The sequence below is a fragment of the Melanerpes formicivorus genome, unplaced genomic scaffold (genome assembly GCF_026170545.1).
Source record: "Melanerpes formicivorus ecotype bairdi unplaced genomic scaffold, bMelFor1.0.p_v2 SCAF_22, whole genome shotgun sequence".
Taxonomy (NCBI): domain Eukaryota; kingdom Metazoa; phylum Chordata; class Aves; order Piciformes; family Picidae; genus Melanerpes; species Melanerpes formicivorus.
In genome coordinates this window covers 2,045,091-2,060,795 of record NW_027142374.1, presented here as the reverse complement: position 1 = coordinate 2,060,795, position 15,705 = coordinate 2,045,091, and the positions used below count along the sequence as shown (strand labels likewise).

The following is a 15,705-nucleotide window of genomic DNA, read 5'->3' as shown; positions in this document are numbered from 1 at the left end:
CCTAGAGCCGTGAGGAGCTGTTCCTGCGAGCGCTCTGCCTGTGCCACACTGTGCAGATCAAGGAGGCAGACCAGGTGGATGGGCTGATAGGACATCCAGAACGCAAATGCAGCTACATCTCCTCTTCCCCAGATGAAATTGCTTTGGTGAAAGGTGCAGAAAAGTAAGAGAATGAAGATACTATTTACTGTTTTTTTAATTCCCTCTCTCTGGTGAGAAGGAGGTGAGGGCTATCTGCAAGTAATAGACCCTTTTCTCCAGTCAGGACTGCAGCTTTCTCCAGGGACCATGTTGTGATCCCAGTGCTGAACCTGACTCACAGCCCTGTGAAGCCATGCAAGCCTGTGGGTTTGAATGATCTTTCTGCAAAGGGTCTTCTCTGAGCAGTTCCTAAGGGAGCTATGGCTTGCATTTACTGCTGAGAGCAGCCCTGAGGTGCTGCAGTGCCTGCCTGGGGCAGAGGCTCCTTTGCCAGAGTCCCCCCTGGCTATATGTTTTAGTCTCCAAGAATTGGAGACCAGTTACTGTGTGCCTGTTGCAGTCAAATTTCTTCCTTGGCATGCAGCAGCAAAATAATAAGGTGGGTTACTTCTATCAAACCCACATCTGAATCTTGCTGAAGGTGCTCAAGGCCAGGTTAGATGGGGCTTTGAGCAACCTGGCCTAGTGGAAAATAACCCTGCCTATGGCGAGGGGATTGGGACTACTAGATGATCTTTAAGATTCCTCCCAACCCAAACCATTCTGTGCCATTCCCAGCCCCTAGGTTTTCTGTGGAGGCTGTTGCAGCTCTATATGCTTGCACATGTCTTGTAAATGTGGAGACCCAGGGGACAGCATCCAGAGGCTTTCAGTGTCTGTGTGCTGCAGCACCCAGCTCTCCAGGTCATGGGACTGGTGCCAGAACATCTCAGCAGGTTCTTCATGGAGCAAGCAAACATTCAGCCAAGCTTTTTAGCTTGGGCTTGCTAACTTCCTTGCTCTCCTCTGCAGTACAGAAGGTGAAATGAGAACATTGTGAATGTGTAATATGTGCCAATGGGTGTTTTCAATGTTGTTCTGTCCTTTTGTTTATTGACAGGTATGGTTTCACTTTTCTAGGACTTGAAAATGATTTCATGAAAATAAGAAACCAAAAGAATGAAACTGAAATGTAAGTGCTGCAGGGGCTGCTGAGGAGCAGGGCTGCTGATGCTGCAGCTTGGTGGAGTGTGGTCAATGTGGCCAACCTGGCGAGGCCAAAACTGCTCCCCAGGAGCTGTTGGGACTCTGCTTACCTGCCTGCTGTCCTTTTCACAACGCACAGCAAGGTGCAGCCTGGGAGGCTTCCATGCAAAATTCTGCTGACAGTTTTAGTGACATCTTAATTCAGGTCCCTTAAGTGCCTGCAGTCTCTTGCATGTATCCTTCATCCAGTGCGGTTGGCTCCTGGAATTCAGGGAGTGGTTGCTGACCTTATGGACAGTGGCTAGGTCTCACAGTAGGGTACTGTAAGCCTAAACTGCATGATATGGCTTCCTTCCCTGTAACTTCTTTTTCCCCCCTTCTGAGTTAAAAATAATTGGATTTTGCCCTGTGCTCACAGCCTGGGGGACATCTGAGAATCAGTGACCTGATCCTAGCACTCCTGTGAACTTGCCTTCACAAGCAAGTTTCACTTCTTGCTTCCCTTATGGTGAAACTCGTTTAAAATCCAGAGCTGCTGCTGCTGCCTGTGACATGTGGTGCCCTGCTGGCTGCTGAGCTGCTGCCCAGCCAAGGGGCTCACCGTGCTGCTGGGCACTCACAGCCCCAGCCCCATGCTCAAAGCAGCACTGGAGGTGGCCTTTTTCATTTCATTCCCATGTGCAGCAGCTGTGAAAAGTACATTGCCCAGTGGGTGCTGCCATTTGTATTGATTTCTGCAGCTTGGTGTTAGTGATTTTCTGTCTTGCATAGTTACTTTTCTCTTACTGATAGTAAGCTCCCCCTTTTTGTGTGTTTTTTTTTTAGGTACCAGCTTCTCCATGTGTTGAACTTCGATCCTGTCCGGCGCCGTATGAGTGTCATTGTGAGAACCACCACAGGTACAGTTAAAATTCATTCCTGGGTCCCCATACACATGTGCACAAGTACAAAACACATCCCCTTTATTCCTGTAACCCAGAAAAGTGAAGCTGTTAGGTTTCCTAAGCTAGGTTCATTAAATCCTGTTCTGCTTCTGCTTGGGATAGAGTTAGTTTTCTCCATGGCAGCCCTTGGGGACCAGCAGTAGGTAAAAGGATGGGACAGAGACCCATGGAGAGCTTGCTGCTGCCTTGTGCCAGCCTGGAGGTACAAGTACAATGGAGGACAGGATAGGACAGGATAGGATCAACAAGGTTGGAAAAGACCTCAAAGATCATCAAGTCCAACCTGTCACCCAAGACCTCATGACTACTAGATGTGGGACCTTCCCTTGAGCAGGATGGGTTTTCCTGGGGACAGCAGACAAACTCAAAGGTTACCGTCCTTGTCAAGTGTCCCATAAGGTGTGAGATGCTAGGTTTACTCTCCCTGAAATAGTTGCCAAGTCTTCTAAATAGGAAAAAGCAAACTGCTTTGTCTAGCCTGTTGAAGAAATCATTCTCAGAGGCAGGTGGGGACAGCCAGTGTCCTAGCCTGAGGTCAAACAAGGTTTTGCACAGTTTAATATAAGGCTACTTCTGGCAGCCAGCCAAGCTTTGTGCAGTTCCATCTTTAGTCCCGCCACATTTCCTCCCTCTACATCATTTAAGTCTTTCTGCAGCTTGTGATTGCTATAAACTATTTATAATTTGCTTTTAGGGAAGTTGCTTCTCTTCTGTAAAGGAGCAGACTCCTCTATTTTTCCAAGGGTGCAGCAAGAAGAAATCCAGCAAACAAAAGTCCACGTGGACCGAAACGCTTTGGTGAGCATGCAGATGGAATTTGGCTCTCTCCTGGTGTTAGAGACATATTCCAAAAATAGGGATGTGACCTTGCTTTGGAGGGGAAGTGTTGAAAATCTGAGTGTCATTTCAAATTGTTCTGAAGCCAGGTTTCTTTGGCTTCCACCTTTATTCAGCTTTTGATGTACTTACATGGTCTTCATCGCTCTTGTGCCCCAGCATCTCCTAAGCAGGTCAAGAACAGAAATAACAGCAGGGCTGTTTTCTTTGGTGGGAGAAGTGCCTGGTGCCAGTTTGGCTGGATGCGTGCTCTCAGCTCCTGTCCTTAGTTTCTGTCTGTCATATTACACACACATAATAAACATAACCATTGTTACCCTGATGGGAAGAAGTTATTGGATCAACACAGAGAACTTGACCTTTTGGCTGAAGTCAGTAAATATCCTTGCCATCAGGGTCAGTACTGACAGAAAGCACTGGCGGTGTAAAAAAGCACTAACCCTGAATTGAGGAGCTGTAGTGTGGGCAGTTTGAGGCTGTGGGTGCCTTTAAGAACCACAAAGTTATAGAGCTCCAGAGGGGCCAGGGTGTCCAGGAGGTGGACTAGAAGATGCATTTCATGCCCCTAAGTCCTGCATCCCTATAAAACTGGCTGCAAAATGAATGTTGTTCCTTTTTCCACCCCTCTCTCCTCCAAGGAAGGACACCTAGGTTCTTATCTCTCTTGGCAGGGGAGTGAGGCCTGGTGTCAGCCTTGGCAATACTGCCAGTTAGGCATGGAGTGGCCTAATCGGGGTCTGGAGCTGCTGTGGCACAATGGCATGGTATGGAGGGTAGAGAGGCTTGGTAGGGAAGGGGCATGGAAGCTTGGGTTTGTTATCCTGGTTTAAAGGGAGGTTTTTGTAAAACTTTGGCTTAACAAGCTTCTGTGTGAAGCCCAGACTGTGGATTTTGGTGCCTTTTATATGCTTTGCTATGTTTCACACTGTTGTATGTAGTTGTAAATAGCATTTCCATTTAAACTTTCCAGTCCTTTCTGTGAGTGGTTTTCTTTTGCCCCTTTTGGAAGAGGTAAAAGAGCAATCTGTCTCTCTCTCTATAACATGATATGCAGAGAAGCAGGATTAGGGCAGTTGTCCAATTGTTTTCCTTTCTCTCCCCTCACTAGGATGGCTACCGGACGCTCTGCGTGGCCTTCAAAGAGCTGACTCAAAAGGAGTATGACAAAATTGACAGGCAGCTTAATGAAGCTAAGATGGCTCTGCAGGACAGGGAGGAGAAGATGGCAAAGGTTTTTGAAGACACAGAAGCAGACATGCACTTGATTGGGGCTACTGCTGTGGAAGACAGGTAAAGAGGTGACCACCCCCAGCAACCCTGCTGTACCTTTGGTTTCTCCCTGATGTTGCGTCACGACCCTGGCTTTGCTGTGGCGGAACCGAGCAGTCAGGCAGATGCTGGAAGTGTCCAGAGCCATGAATTACTCTGACACAGCCCATTACACACTGCCCTAGTTGCTAAAATTGGCTGGTGTAGTAGGAATTAGGATTTATTAATGAAACCACGGAATTACTCGCACTTTGGGGAGTGAATTAAGCACGCAGCGTTAATTTGCACATCAAAACAAATCCAGTCTCGGGTGCAGTTGTAGGAACTGCGTGTGGAAATTAAACTCTTGACTCTTTAGCTCTCACAGTGTAAAGCAGGGGTTGTTTTTTGGGCTGAAAAATGCAAAATTGCAGTTGCTGAGTTCTAATCCTTATTCCTGCGTCTCTGGAGGCATTCAAAACCCACCTGGATGTGTCACTGAGTGATAGGCACCTGGGTGATCCTGCTCTAGAAGAGGTGTTGGTGATCACCTGGAGTATTGTGCACAGGTCTGGAGCCCTCAGTATAGGAAGGACATGGACCTGATGGAGAGGGTCCAGAGGAGGGCCACAAAAATGATCAGGGGGTTGGAGCACCTCTGCTACAAGGACAGGCTGAGGGACCTGGGGGTGTTCAGCTTGGAGAAAAGGAGGCTCTGGGGAAACCTGATAGCAGCCTCCCAGTGCCTGAAGAGGGCCTACAGGAAGGATGGGGAGAGACAACAGTCTCTCAACAACAGGGCCTGTGGTGACAGGGCACGGGGCAATGGCTTCAAGCCAGAGAAGGGCAGATTTAGTTTGGATATCAGGAAGAAGTTCTTTACTGTGAGGGTGGTGCAACACTGGAACAGGTTGCCCAGGGAGGTGGTTGAGGCCCCTTCTGTGGAGCTGTTCAAGGTGAGGCTCAACAAGGCCCTGGGCAGCCTGATCTAGTTGGGGATGTCCCTGCTGACTGTGGCGAGGTCAGACTGGATGACCTTTGGAATTCCCTTCTGGCCTGGAGCATTCTATGATCTTCAAAGGTCCCTTCCAACTCCTACTGTTCTATGGCAGTGGACTGTGCAGCATGGAGAAGACAGACTCTCTTCCCATGAGCTGGTATTTCCTACCTGATAAAGAAGGGTTGTACAGATCATGTAGGCCAACCTGAGCAGTGATGTTCTGCTTCTGCTTGCAGGCTGCAGGAGCAGTCAGCAGAGACAATCGAGGCTCTACACGCAGCTGGCATGAAGGTTTGGGTGCTGACAGGAGACAAGATGGAGACTGCCAAATCCACCTGCTACGCCTGCAGGCTCTTCCAGACCAGCACTGAGCTGCTGGAGCTGACAGCAAAAATGGTGGGCGAGAGCGAAAGGAAGGAGGATCGGCTCCATGAGCTGCTGATGGAGTACCATAAAAAGCTGATTCAGGATGTTCCCAAAAGCAGAGGAGGCCTGAAGAGGTAAGTGAATCATAGAATCAATAAGGTTGGAAAGGACTTCAGAGATCATCAAGTCCAACCTGTCACCCAACACCTCATGACTACTAAACCATGGCACCAAGTGCCACCTCCATCCCCTCTTGAACACCTCCAGGGATGGTGACTCCACCACCTCCCTGGGCAGCACATTCCAATGGCTAGCAACTCCTTCTGTGAAGAACTTTCTCAAGTTCCTCAAGGTCCTCAAGAAGAAACATCATCTGTAGTGTCATAGAATCAATAAGGTTGAAAAAGACCTCAAAGATCATCAAGTCCAACCTGTCACCCAACACCTCATGACTACTGTACCGTGGCACCAAGTGCCACATCCAATCCCCTCTTGAACACTTCCAGGGACAGGGATTCCACCACCTCCCTGGGCAGCACATTCCAATGGCTAACAACTCTCTCTGGGATAAGCTTTCTCCTCACCTCCAGCCTAAACCTCCCCTGGCACAGCTTGAGACTGTGTCCTCTTGTTCTGGTGCTTCTTGCCTGGGAGAAGAGACCAACCCCCTCCTGACTACAACCTCCCTTCAGGTAGCTGTCCCCCTTGAGCCTCCTCTTCTCCAGGCTAAACAATCCCAGCTCCCTCAGCCTCTCCTCGTAGGGCTTGTGCTCGAGGCCTCTCCCCAGCCTTGTTGCCCTTCTCTGGACAGTGAGCATGAAGACTTGCCTTTTGGATGCAGATGCCAAGTTTATAGAGAAATAGAACCATGTGGTATCCCTGGGGACAGGTTGCCTGCAGTCTCTGTGGCTGGCTCCATCACTTGCTCCTCATCTCTGGTAGGGGCTGGTTTGGAACTTGATTACACAATTCCCTTAGTGAAGGGCATGTGTTGAATCCTGGCTTTTTAAGATTAAGCACCCAAAAAGGAGTGGGGAAAAAGATTAATCCCAAGTCGATTTCTTTCCCACTGAGGTCATACAAGTGGTTAGATTGACTTTAAATAAAGTCTGGTTTTATTTCAAACGTGTTCCTTGTGTCACAGAAGCTGGACTCTGAATCAAGAATATGGCCTGATTATAGATGGCTCAACGCTGTCGCTGATCCTCAACCCTTCTCAGGACTCCAGCTCCAGCAATTACAAAAACATATTCCTACAGATCTGCTTGAAGTGTACTGCAGTCCTCTGCTGCAGGATGGCTCCTCTGCAGAAAGCACAGGTATTCTGAACTGTCTGGAGCACGCTGCTAGGTGTGCTTTTAATCTATCAGCTGGGACTTGGCCCGATCATCTTAATCAGTTAGGCCTTCTCCAGGCTAGGTGTCTGAGCTACAGAGCATGGTGGAAACACACCAGTCTTCCAAATCTGAGTGTAAAATCTTTGTTTAATATGCTTACAGGAAGCCACAAACCCAAGCCAATTAAAGATAAACAAAACTCCCTGTTTGTGGTTTTTCCTTTTCCAAATCTGTCCAAGTGGAGTCCATGACTCCCTCTGGTCAGCTGACGGTATCTAAGCCAGATAAGCAGTGTGTTTCTGCCTCTCTTCCACGGGGGAAGCCTCTTCCTGTCCCCTGAAATGCTGGAGAGGTGCCATCTTTGGGAGAGCAGGATCTGGCAGAGGGGAAGGATGGGCTGCTGCTGCTTGGGATTTGTTGTTAAGAGCTGTCCTTCAGCCCCGTGCAATTGGATCTTGGCTTTTGCTCTGGCTGGTGACTGTGAAGGAAGTAACGAGAGATGTTTTTGCTAATCTGAACTCTCCAGGTGTTATTTTGCTGATGTAGGAGCTTGGTTGCTTGTCCTGGGGCCTCTTTGCAAGTGGAGCAGTGCGTGTGGGGCGGGGGGGATGTCTTTACAGGCTTTTCACTGAGTTTCTGATGTCTGCTGCTGTCCTTTAAAAATCTTTCAGATTGTGCGAATGGTGAAGAACACAAAAGGCAGCCCCATAACCCTTTCAATAGGAGATGGTGCAAATGATGTTAGCATGATTTTGGAAGCACATGTTGGAATAGGTAAGGCCCTTGGTAACACCTAAGACCTCTCTGCTGTGGCTGGGGTTCACTGCTGAGGTGCAGTCAGCATTTCTGATAGCGTGTGGCTGAACTGATCCCATGATAAAAATGCACAAAGTCTGCTCTTGCTTTCTTTGGAGTCAGGGTTTGACTCCAGTTACATGCTTGGAATGGGCTCCTCAGAGAAGTTGTGGAGTCTCCTTTTCTGGTGACTTGCAAGATGCATCTGGATGTGTTCCTATGCAACCTGTGCTAGATTCTATTGCCCTGCTCTGGCAGGGGGTAAGACTCGATCTTCAGAGGTCACTTCCAAGCCCTAACATCCTGTGATCATGTGTTGCTCACTGCTGATAGTACCACTGCTCATACCAGTGATAAACTGTAGCTTGTGTTGAAAAACTCCATGGCCAAATTCAATGTCAAGGCTGCTTGCTGGTCAAATCAAAAAAGCACAAGTTGCAAACTGCTGGGGGGTTACTGGGAGTTGCTGCAAAGGCAGTGCAGTGAAAATATCAGCCTTTATTAGGGCTCTCTGGTCACAGCTGCTAGTAACTCAGCACTGGGGACCTACACAGAGGGGCTGATGCTGAGTAATGTTGTCTGCCTCTGTGTGACTGACATCAGGCTGGAAACTGCAGACTGGTGTCAGAGATCCAGGAGATACTGGAGAGTGTTTTAATACCACCAAAGACAGACAGGTTGATGGAGAGAAAGGGCAGCCTGTAATGAATGGAGCCCCAGTGCAGTTTGTTTAACTGTGGCTTTGGAGTGAACAAAACTGTCTTTCTTGAGCTGAGCTCTGGGGATGTCTCAGGAGGCTAAGCATCTGCAATGGAATTAACTGGGCTGCGTGAGATGCAGGCAAGCCTGGGGGAAAGCCAACTCCTTATCTTTTATCAGGTTGGCTTAGATGCTTTTTCACCACACTCTTTCATAGGAACTCAGACAGCAACCTAAATATAGCTTAAAAAACCCAGAGGCAGGTCTGAGTGTTGTGGAGCCAAAACCATGCCAAGTCTTGCAGCGTGTGTGTGTGTTTTGATCTCCTGGGGCACTGAAGAGGGAAATACAGCCTTTGTCTTGCCTCAGAATGCTGAGTGATGTGAACAAACCCAGTGGGTAGCAGTGGTGCAGATTCCAGTCCCTTAGGGGCTAACTCCTTTGCACGCTTCTGTCTCCAGGTATAAAAGGCAAAGAAGGGCGGCAGGCTTCCAGAAACAGCGACTATGCTGTGCCAAAGTTTAAACACTTAAGGAAACTCCTCCTAGCACATGGGCATTTGTATTATGTGAGAATAGCACACCTTGTACAGTATTTCTTCTATAAGGTAAGGATGTGTGTGCAGCTTCTTGCTTTACACTTTGAGGGGGAAGGGTTGACAATGGGGAAAAAAACCCAGGAAACCCAAAATGTGTAAGCTGTTCTGTAGCTCTCTGTTCCTTCCCTAGATCAGGCTGTGACTCTGCCATGCACCTGTCAGTTGAAAGCTGTGCTTACAGAGCAATGTGAGCGTGGCTTTATTCCAGTTTCTTCAGCAGATACTAACTGTTGAGGGGGTTGGTTTTGTGTTTGGTACACAACAGCGTCCTAACTTGTCAGCTATTGTAATATCAGACACCGGTATCTGGTAACAGAGAAATTGTTTGGCTTTGGATTTGAAGTCAAGCACTTCCCTGCTAACTGTGCTTTCTTTCATTTCCCTAGAACCTTTGCTTCATTTTACCACAGTTTTTATACCAGTTCTTCTGTGGATTCTCACAGCAGGTAACTTCCAGTAACATGTCTGTAAAGCTAGAATAAAAAGCAAGTGGCACAGTCAGGTCTCCTAGCAGAGGCTTGACTTTTGGCCTCCTGTCCCTCCCTCACCTTGCTTTAGAGGATAGTGGGAACCAAGCTCATTGCTCAGCACCATATCTGGAGCACAGTATTTTTGAGACCCATAACTGAAAAGACAGAAATTGGTTTCCTTTCCTTTCTCATCCACCACCCATAGGCACCTTCCTAAAGTAATGAGAGAGGAGTTTAGCTGGTTTGCAGCACTGGCTGCTTCCTCTTTTCTGAAAAGTTTTCAAAGGCTTCCTGTTTTTTTTTTCCTCTGCTGCTCTTTCCTGCATGAAAGGTGTCTCTCAAAAGGAAGAACAGTTTGTTCTTTTATGACAGCCTTTAAAAGACACAATGAGTGTCATCAGAGCTTGCTTAGTCTAAGTGAGCATCAGAGGGGTAGAGCCATGTGGTGAGTGGGTTCACATGCTTGTAGGCAGGAGCTTTGGCTTTTGTGCTCAAAATTTGGGCTCAAAAGTAATGAGAGGAGATAATTCTCTGCCTGTCTTGTCAGAAGCATTTGGTTTTTTGGTTTATTATTTTTAAAGCAGTCCTAGTTCCTGTAAAACACTCTTGTCTGTAGAGAGTCACAGGAGGCATGAGGTGTATTAATAGCAACAGCAGCACAAGAGCAGCTACAAAAGAGCTGTGATAAGGGCTGTTTAATCACTTTTTAATGGAGAGTGAGCCTGCAGCTGAGGCCAGCCAGTTACAAAATTTCCCAGCAGTGGGAGTAGGGGTCCTGACCAGGCAGCCTGCAGGTGCCTTAGCCCCTGGGCATTGCATGGAGCTGTCCTATGTGGCAGTGACAGGGGGATGAATCTGTAGGGTGTGTTTGGAGGCAAGGACTGGAAATGTGTAATCTGTTCATGGGGAGACTTTTGAAACAAAAGTTCTGTCTCATTGTACCCTTTCTTCCTCTTCTAAGCCTCTGTATGATGCTGCTTATCTTACCATGTACAACATCTGCTTCACATCTCTACCTATCCTGGCATACAGTCTCCTGGAGCAGCACATCAACATTGACACGCTGACCTCAGATCCCCAGCTCTATATGTAAGTAGCACTGGACAAGGCAAGCCTGTGCACAACTTGATTGTCCATGGGGTTAAGTTTTGTTGTGGAAAGAACTTCTTTGGGGGTGGTAGAGCTCTGGAACAGGCTGCCCAGAGAGGGGATAGAGTCTCTGTCTTTGGAGGTCCACCTGGACATGCTTGTATGTGATGTGCTTTAGGTGATGCTGCACTGTCAGGGAGGTTGGACTCAATCTTCAGAAGTCCCTTCCAACCTCTACCATTCTGCATCACCCTGAAGCAGGAGTCCTTGTCCTGTTTCAGTGATAGGGTCACCATGGACTGCAGAAAAGGCTCTTTCTGTCCCTGCTGCTGCTGCATTATTGCTGAGCAATGTCCTAGTCCCTGCATGTTTCTTCTTATTCATGCTCTCTAACAGTGTCTGGGCTAGCAAATTGTGCTGCTGGTTCTCTATGAAAAATAAACTGAAGGAGGAATTCTTTATCTGTAAGAAACATTAAGCTGCAAATGTGGCCAAACCATTTATTTGTGTGAGCTTTGAGCAAGGCACGTGGACCAAGCACATCACAGAGCATGTAATGGATAGAGGGGAGATGGAGCTTTCAGGAGAAAGAGGTCCATTCATTTTCAGAAAGACAGATGTCCCTGAAGTCCAGCTCAGGCAGGTAGTTTTTCAGCTGGTCCAAATGGATGTCCTTCCCCAGGCTCCACAGGCCATATCCCTGCACCAGAACCTGTTACCAGCTCTGCTCTTTGATCCACATGCTCAGAGTTTTCTGTCACGATGCCCATGGAAAGCCCAGTTAGAAGAGACTTTCTGCTTTGCTGGTTGCTTTCTCCCCTTCCTTGGTTGCAACAGGGAGAGGCTCTGACCTCCCACAGAAACCAAGACATTTACATTTTCTCTCCACCCTACCCATCATGCACATGTGCTGGAGTGCAGCCTTTCACAAGAGCTAAGGAAGATGCTTTTTTAGTGAAGCACCTGGTCATGCATCACTGTTGCTGATTCCTGTGCCTGGCAGTAAGCTCAGTACCAAGTTCACTTCTGTGGAGAGAGACCAGGCTGGGGCTGCTCCAGCTAGTGCCTGTGCAAGCCCTGTTACCTTAGCTATGGAGCTGTGTGTGGCACAAGAGCCATGCTTTTGCAGGGACGGCAAAGGGAATTGGCAGATACCTAGGAACAGTGTGTGGAAGTTACTCTAGGGTCAGAGGAAATGGCCTTAAGCTGCACCAGAGGAGGTTTAGGCTGGATATTAGAAGAAACGTCTTCCCTGAAAGGATTCTCAAAGACTGGAACAGGTTTCCCAGGGAGGTGGTTGAATCCCCATCCCTGGAGGTGTTTCAAAGAGGCAGAGATGTGGTGCTGAGGGCCATGGTTTAGCACCAGCCTTGGTAGAGTTAGAGAATGGTTGGACTTGATCTTGAAGGTCTTCTCCAACTGAAACAATTCTATGATTCTAGCTATAGGAAGATCAGCTAATGCAACAAGAGCTGTAAGGCTCAGAAGGGACCCGGGTGCTTTTGAAGTAAGCGCTCAGCTCCGTGACTGATGAGAGCTCTGAGTTCCTCTGCTCGTACAGCACGATGCCACCACGTGCGTGTCTAAGTAAACTGGGAATTGAATATTGTGCAGCACAGAACAGCAAGAGCAAGTACCTGGTGGGCTGCCTGGTCTCTGGGGGTCTGTCCATTGAGGGCAAACAGATGAATTGTGCAGGCAGACAGCTTTAGTTTGAATATTCATGACTGTGCCTGTGCTGCTGAATGCAGAGCGACCGCTGTGCCTGGGCTGTGAGAGCTGAGCTGCTGCAGTGCAGATCTGCTGGCTCTACAGAGCCTGTTTACCATGAGCGCTGCAGGAGGCAAATGCAAACAGAGCTCCCACTCAGGAAGTTGGTTGTATTTGCTATCCTTGCCAGAAAACCCACTTGCAGTCTGGTTTACCCCTGCCCCTTACTTGTATCCAAATTGCACTACTTCAGAGAATCACAGAACCATTTTGACTGGAAAAGACCTTTAAGAACATCAAGTCCAAACATTCTCCAACTCTACCAAGTCTAAATTGTGTCCCATAAGCATGCTTTTTTCCTTAATCAATCTCAGCATTTTAAAGTAGGACATCTGAAAAGATGATGTTGTAGGGAACTTTTTAACTCCCTTCTGCCCTCATAGCTGCTCTCCACTCACTGGGCTCTGCCTGTGGTCTGTGAAGAGCTCTGCCCGTAGTGCAGCTCACTGCTGCCTCCATGCCAGATCTCATCCTATATTCAGCCCAGAGCTTACTGCTACAATCCCCATGTTAAAACCACCCACCATCCAATTCAGGAGGTTATTTTCAGCCTGTGCAGAAAAATACCACTTCCAGGAGCAGGGCTTGCAGAGCTTTTCTCAAGGAGGGAGTCTGCACATTCAACAAAGAGGGAAGCACACCTTAGATTTGCTGCATCCTCTGTGGCTCTCCTTAGGCATTGCCCTGACTTCAGAGTTCAGCAGTGAATGTCACACACTGTGGGCAGTGCTAGGGATGTGAGAGGGGCTCAGGACCGTGTTAGAGCTATTTACTTTGGGATGACTTGGGTTTTAATCCAGGTATCCTAGAGAAGGACAAACCTAATTAATATGCTGAGCCTCTTGTTTCTCATGACCAGCAGCTGCATATGGCAAATGCTGTTTGTGTCCTGCACATTGGCAGGTATTTGTGTTTTACCTCCTTGTTCCCTAGAGCGAGAGATTGCTCCAAAGTCCACTGAGAGTGGTAAGATACTGGAACAGGTTGCCTAGGGGAGTGGCTGAAGCCCTCTCCCTGGGGATATTCAAGATCAGACTCAATCAAGCTCTGGGCAGCCTGACCTAGTTGGAAGTCATCCCTGCTGACTGCAGAGCAATTGGACAAGGTCCCTTTTAAGCTGATGCAATTTGTGATCACCTGGCTGTGTGGGGGGCTTTGTAGCACATCCCTGGCCTGATGGTGACATTCTCCTTGCTCCATGTCTTGGCAGGAAGGTTTCGGATAACGCAATGCTGCAGTGGAGGCCATTCCTGTACTGGACCTTCCTGGGCGCCTTTGAAGGACTGGTGTTTTTCTTTGGGGCTTATTTTCTCTTTCAAAATTCATCATTGGAAGATAATGGAAAGGTAACACCACACACAAAAAAAAAAAGAGAACAAGAAAGAAATACCAAACCCACAAAAAAAACCCCAAACAAGATGAGCGTTTCTCCTGTGCACTGCCTCTTTTATATGCCTGGCAGGGAAGGTCTACATGCTTAATGTGTGCGGTGTCTCGAGTCTTGTCCAATGGTGTAGCTTTGCTTATGGTGTGATTCTGCAGCAAATGCTTGAAATGAAACGTTTTCCAGATCACCATGGCAACAGGGCAGAGCTGGTTACATTCACTAGGTAAAACAACTAGTCCTGCACACAGCTTTATTCCAGCTTGGTAAGCTTTGCGCAGCGCTGTTCCACTCTTCTGCATGGTCTCAGGTTATTGACCCAGGGCAGGAGCGGTGTCCATCCTTCCCACCAGCATGCCACGTGAAATTTGGCATGGGTTTGGCTGGTTACAAGTGACTAAATTGCACCACCTTGATAAGATGTTCCTCAGACGTGGCACAGGGCTGCTTGCAAGCTGCCCTTGCTCTGGGGTGTGAGTTCAGCCATCTTCCTCCCTTAGCAGTTGGGGAAGGCTGGTGCTGGTTTGCTGCCATGTGGAAGCCAGCATCTGTTCACACCAAGCAGGCTGTTCTTCTCCCTGCTGCCTGCCTGCTTGTGCCTCTTGTATCAGGACAAGGGCTTGCATCAGGACACGAGTGAGGTGTGGGAGCTGCTGCAGGTTAATGCACACAGAAAGCAGGGCGAAAAGGAAAAGACTGAATATTTTATTGTGTGTGTGCCTTTTTTTCTGGTTAACTGAGTACACAGCAAAGCATTAGTGCAGTGTTGCTGCCATGTGTGGTGGCATGGGCTGTTTTAGGACCCATTCCCCAAGGGAGTAAGCAGCAGGATCAGGAAGGTGACTGTCCCCTGGTAGTTGGCACTGGTGAGGCCACACCTTGAGTCCTGGATTCAGTTTTGGGGCCCTTACTACAACAAGAACATTGAAATGCTGGAGCATGTCCAGAGAAGAAGGAAGCTGGTGAAGGGTTTGGAGAACAGGGCTGGTGAGGAGCAGCTGAGGGAACTGGGGTTGTTTAGTTTGGAGAAGAGGAGGTTGAGGAGAGACCTTGCTCTCTACAACTTCCTGAAAGGAGGTTGGAGTGGGGTTGTGTGGGTGTTGATCTCTTCTCTCTAGTATCAAATATTAGGATGGGAGGAAATGACCTCAAGTTGTACCAGGGGATATTATGAAAAACTTCTTCATTGCAAGAGTGGTTAGGCATTGGAACAGGCTGCCCAGGGAGGTGGTGGAGTCACCATCCCTGGAGGTGCTCAAAAACATGCAGGCATGGCACTTTGGGACATGGTTTAATGGCCATGGTGGTGCTAGGTCAGCAGCTGGACATGATGATCTTGGAGACACCATCATTTGTTACACTTGAGAATAATTTAGCGTTTTTTCAGTGGCTAATGCTTGGAGGAGAGCTGATGAAACATTTCTGTGCATGCATTGTACCAGTGCCAACGTTCATGGCCCCAGCTACATGTAGTCAAGCCCCTGTAGCAGAGGTTCAGTGCTTTTCTGTATTTATAGCTGTTCAGGTTGTGTTTGGAAGAAACACAAAGCACTGAAGTGCTCTGCAAGTGCCCTCAGAGGTCAAGGCTATGTGGCACTCCACTAAGATCCGTGGTTATGTCCTGTTTTGTAGACACTTAGGCCTGTAAGAGCTGCTAGCAGCAATTGTTCATAGTTCCCATGTGTGCTTGACTGACTCCTTTTGCACTCCTGTGGACTTCAAGTTTTTTACCTTTATTTTTTGAGGACTTTTTACATTTCACTTTCTGTTTTGATGTATGCATTCAGATCTTGAGAGCCTTTGGTAAGCATCCCTCCCATTCATTGCTATCATTTGGATTTAGAATGCAGTTCTCTGCTTTTCTTTGTCCTGCGTAGTCACTCATGTCTGCAACCCGAGACTGCCCATTGCCGCCTTCTGCACAGGGGGCTGATCCCAGGCGATGAGCAGAGGTGTTGTGAGAAAGCAGAAACTGACAAAATTGCCAACTGCAGGTGGTCT

At 48.1% G+C, this 15,705-nt stretch overlaps 1 protein-coding gene across 4 annotated transcripts in view; it reads left to right on the top strand.

Annotated features, from left to right (window-relative positions):
* ATP11C (ATPase phospholipid transporting 11C) overlaps positions 1-15,705 on the top strand; it is a 68,840-nt gene that overhangs the window by 40,512 nt on the left and 12,623 nt on the right. For all 4 annotated transcript variants that reach the window (XM_068151809.1, XM_068151808.1, XM_068151811.1 and 1 more), the window contains exons 14-25: positions 6-163; positions 1,082-1,153; positions 1,993-2,066; positions 2,806-2,909; positions 4,057-4,238; positions 5,433-5,696; positions 6,707-6,881; positions 7,571-7,673; positions 8,855-9,000; positions 9,378-9,437; positions 10,423-10,550; positions 13,531-13,666. In XM_068151809.1, coding sequence (XP_068007910.1) covers positions 6-163; positions 1,082-1,153; positions 1,993-2,066; positions 2,806-2,909; positions 4,057-4,238; positions 5,433-5,696; positions 6,707-6,881; positions 7,571-7,673; positions 8,855-9,000; positions 9,378-9,437; positions 10,423-10,550; positions 13,531-13,666 — 1,602 coding nt within the window. The remainder of the gene's footprint in view (positions 1-5; positions 164-1,081; positions 1,154-1,992; positions 2,067-2,805; positions 2,910-4,056; positions 4,239-5,432; positions 5,697-6,706; positions 6,882-7,570; positions 7,674-8,854; positions 9,001-9,377; positions 9,438-10,422; positions 10,551-13,530; positions 13,667-15,705) is intronic.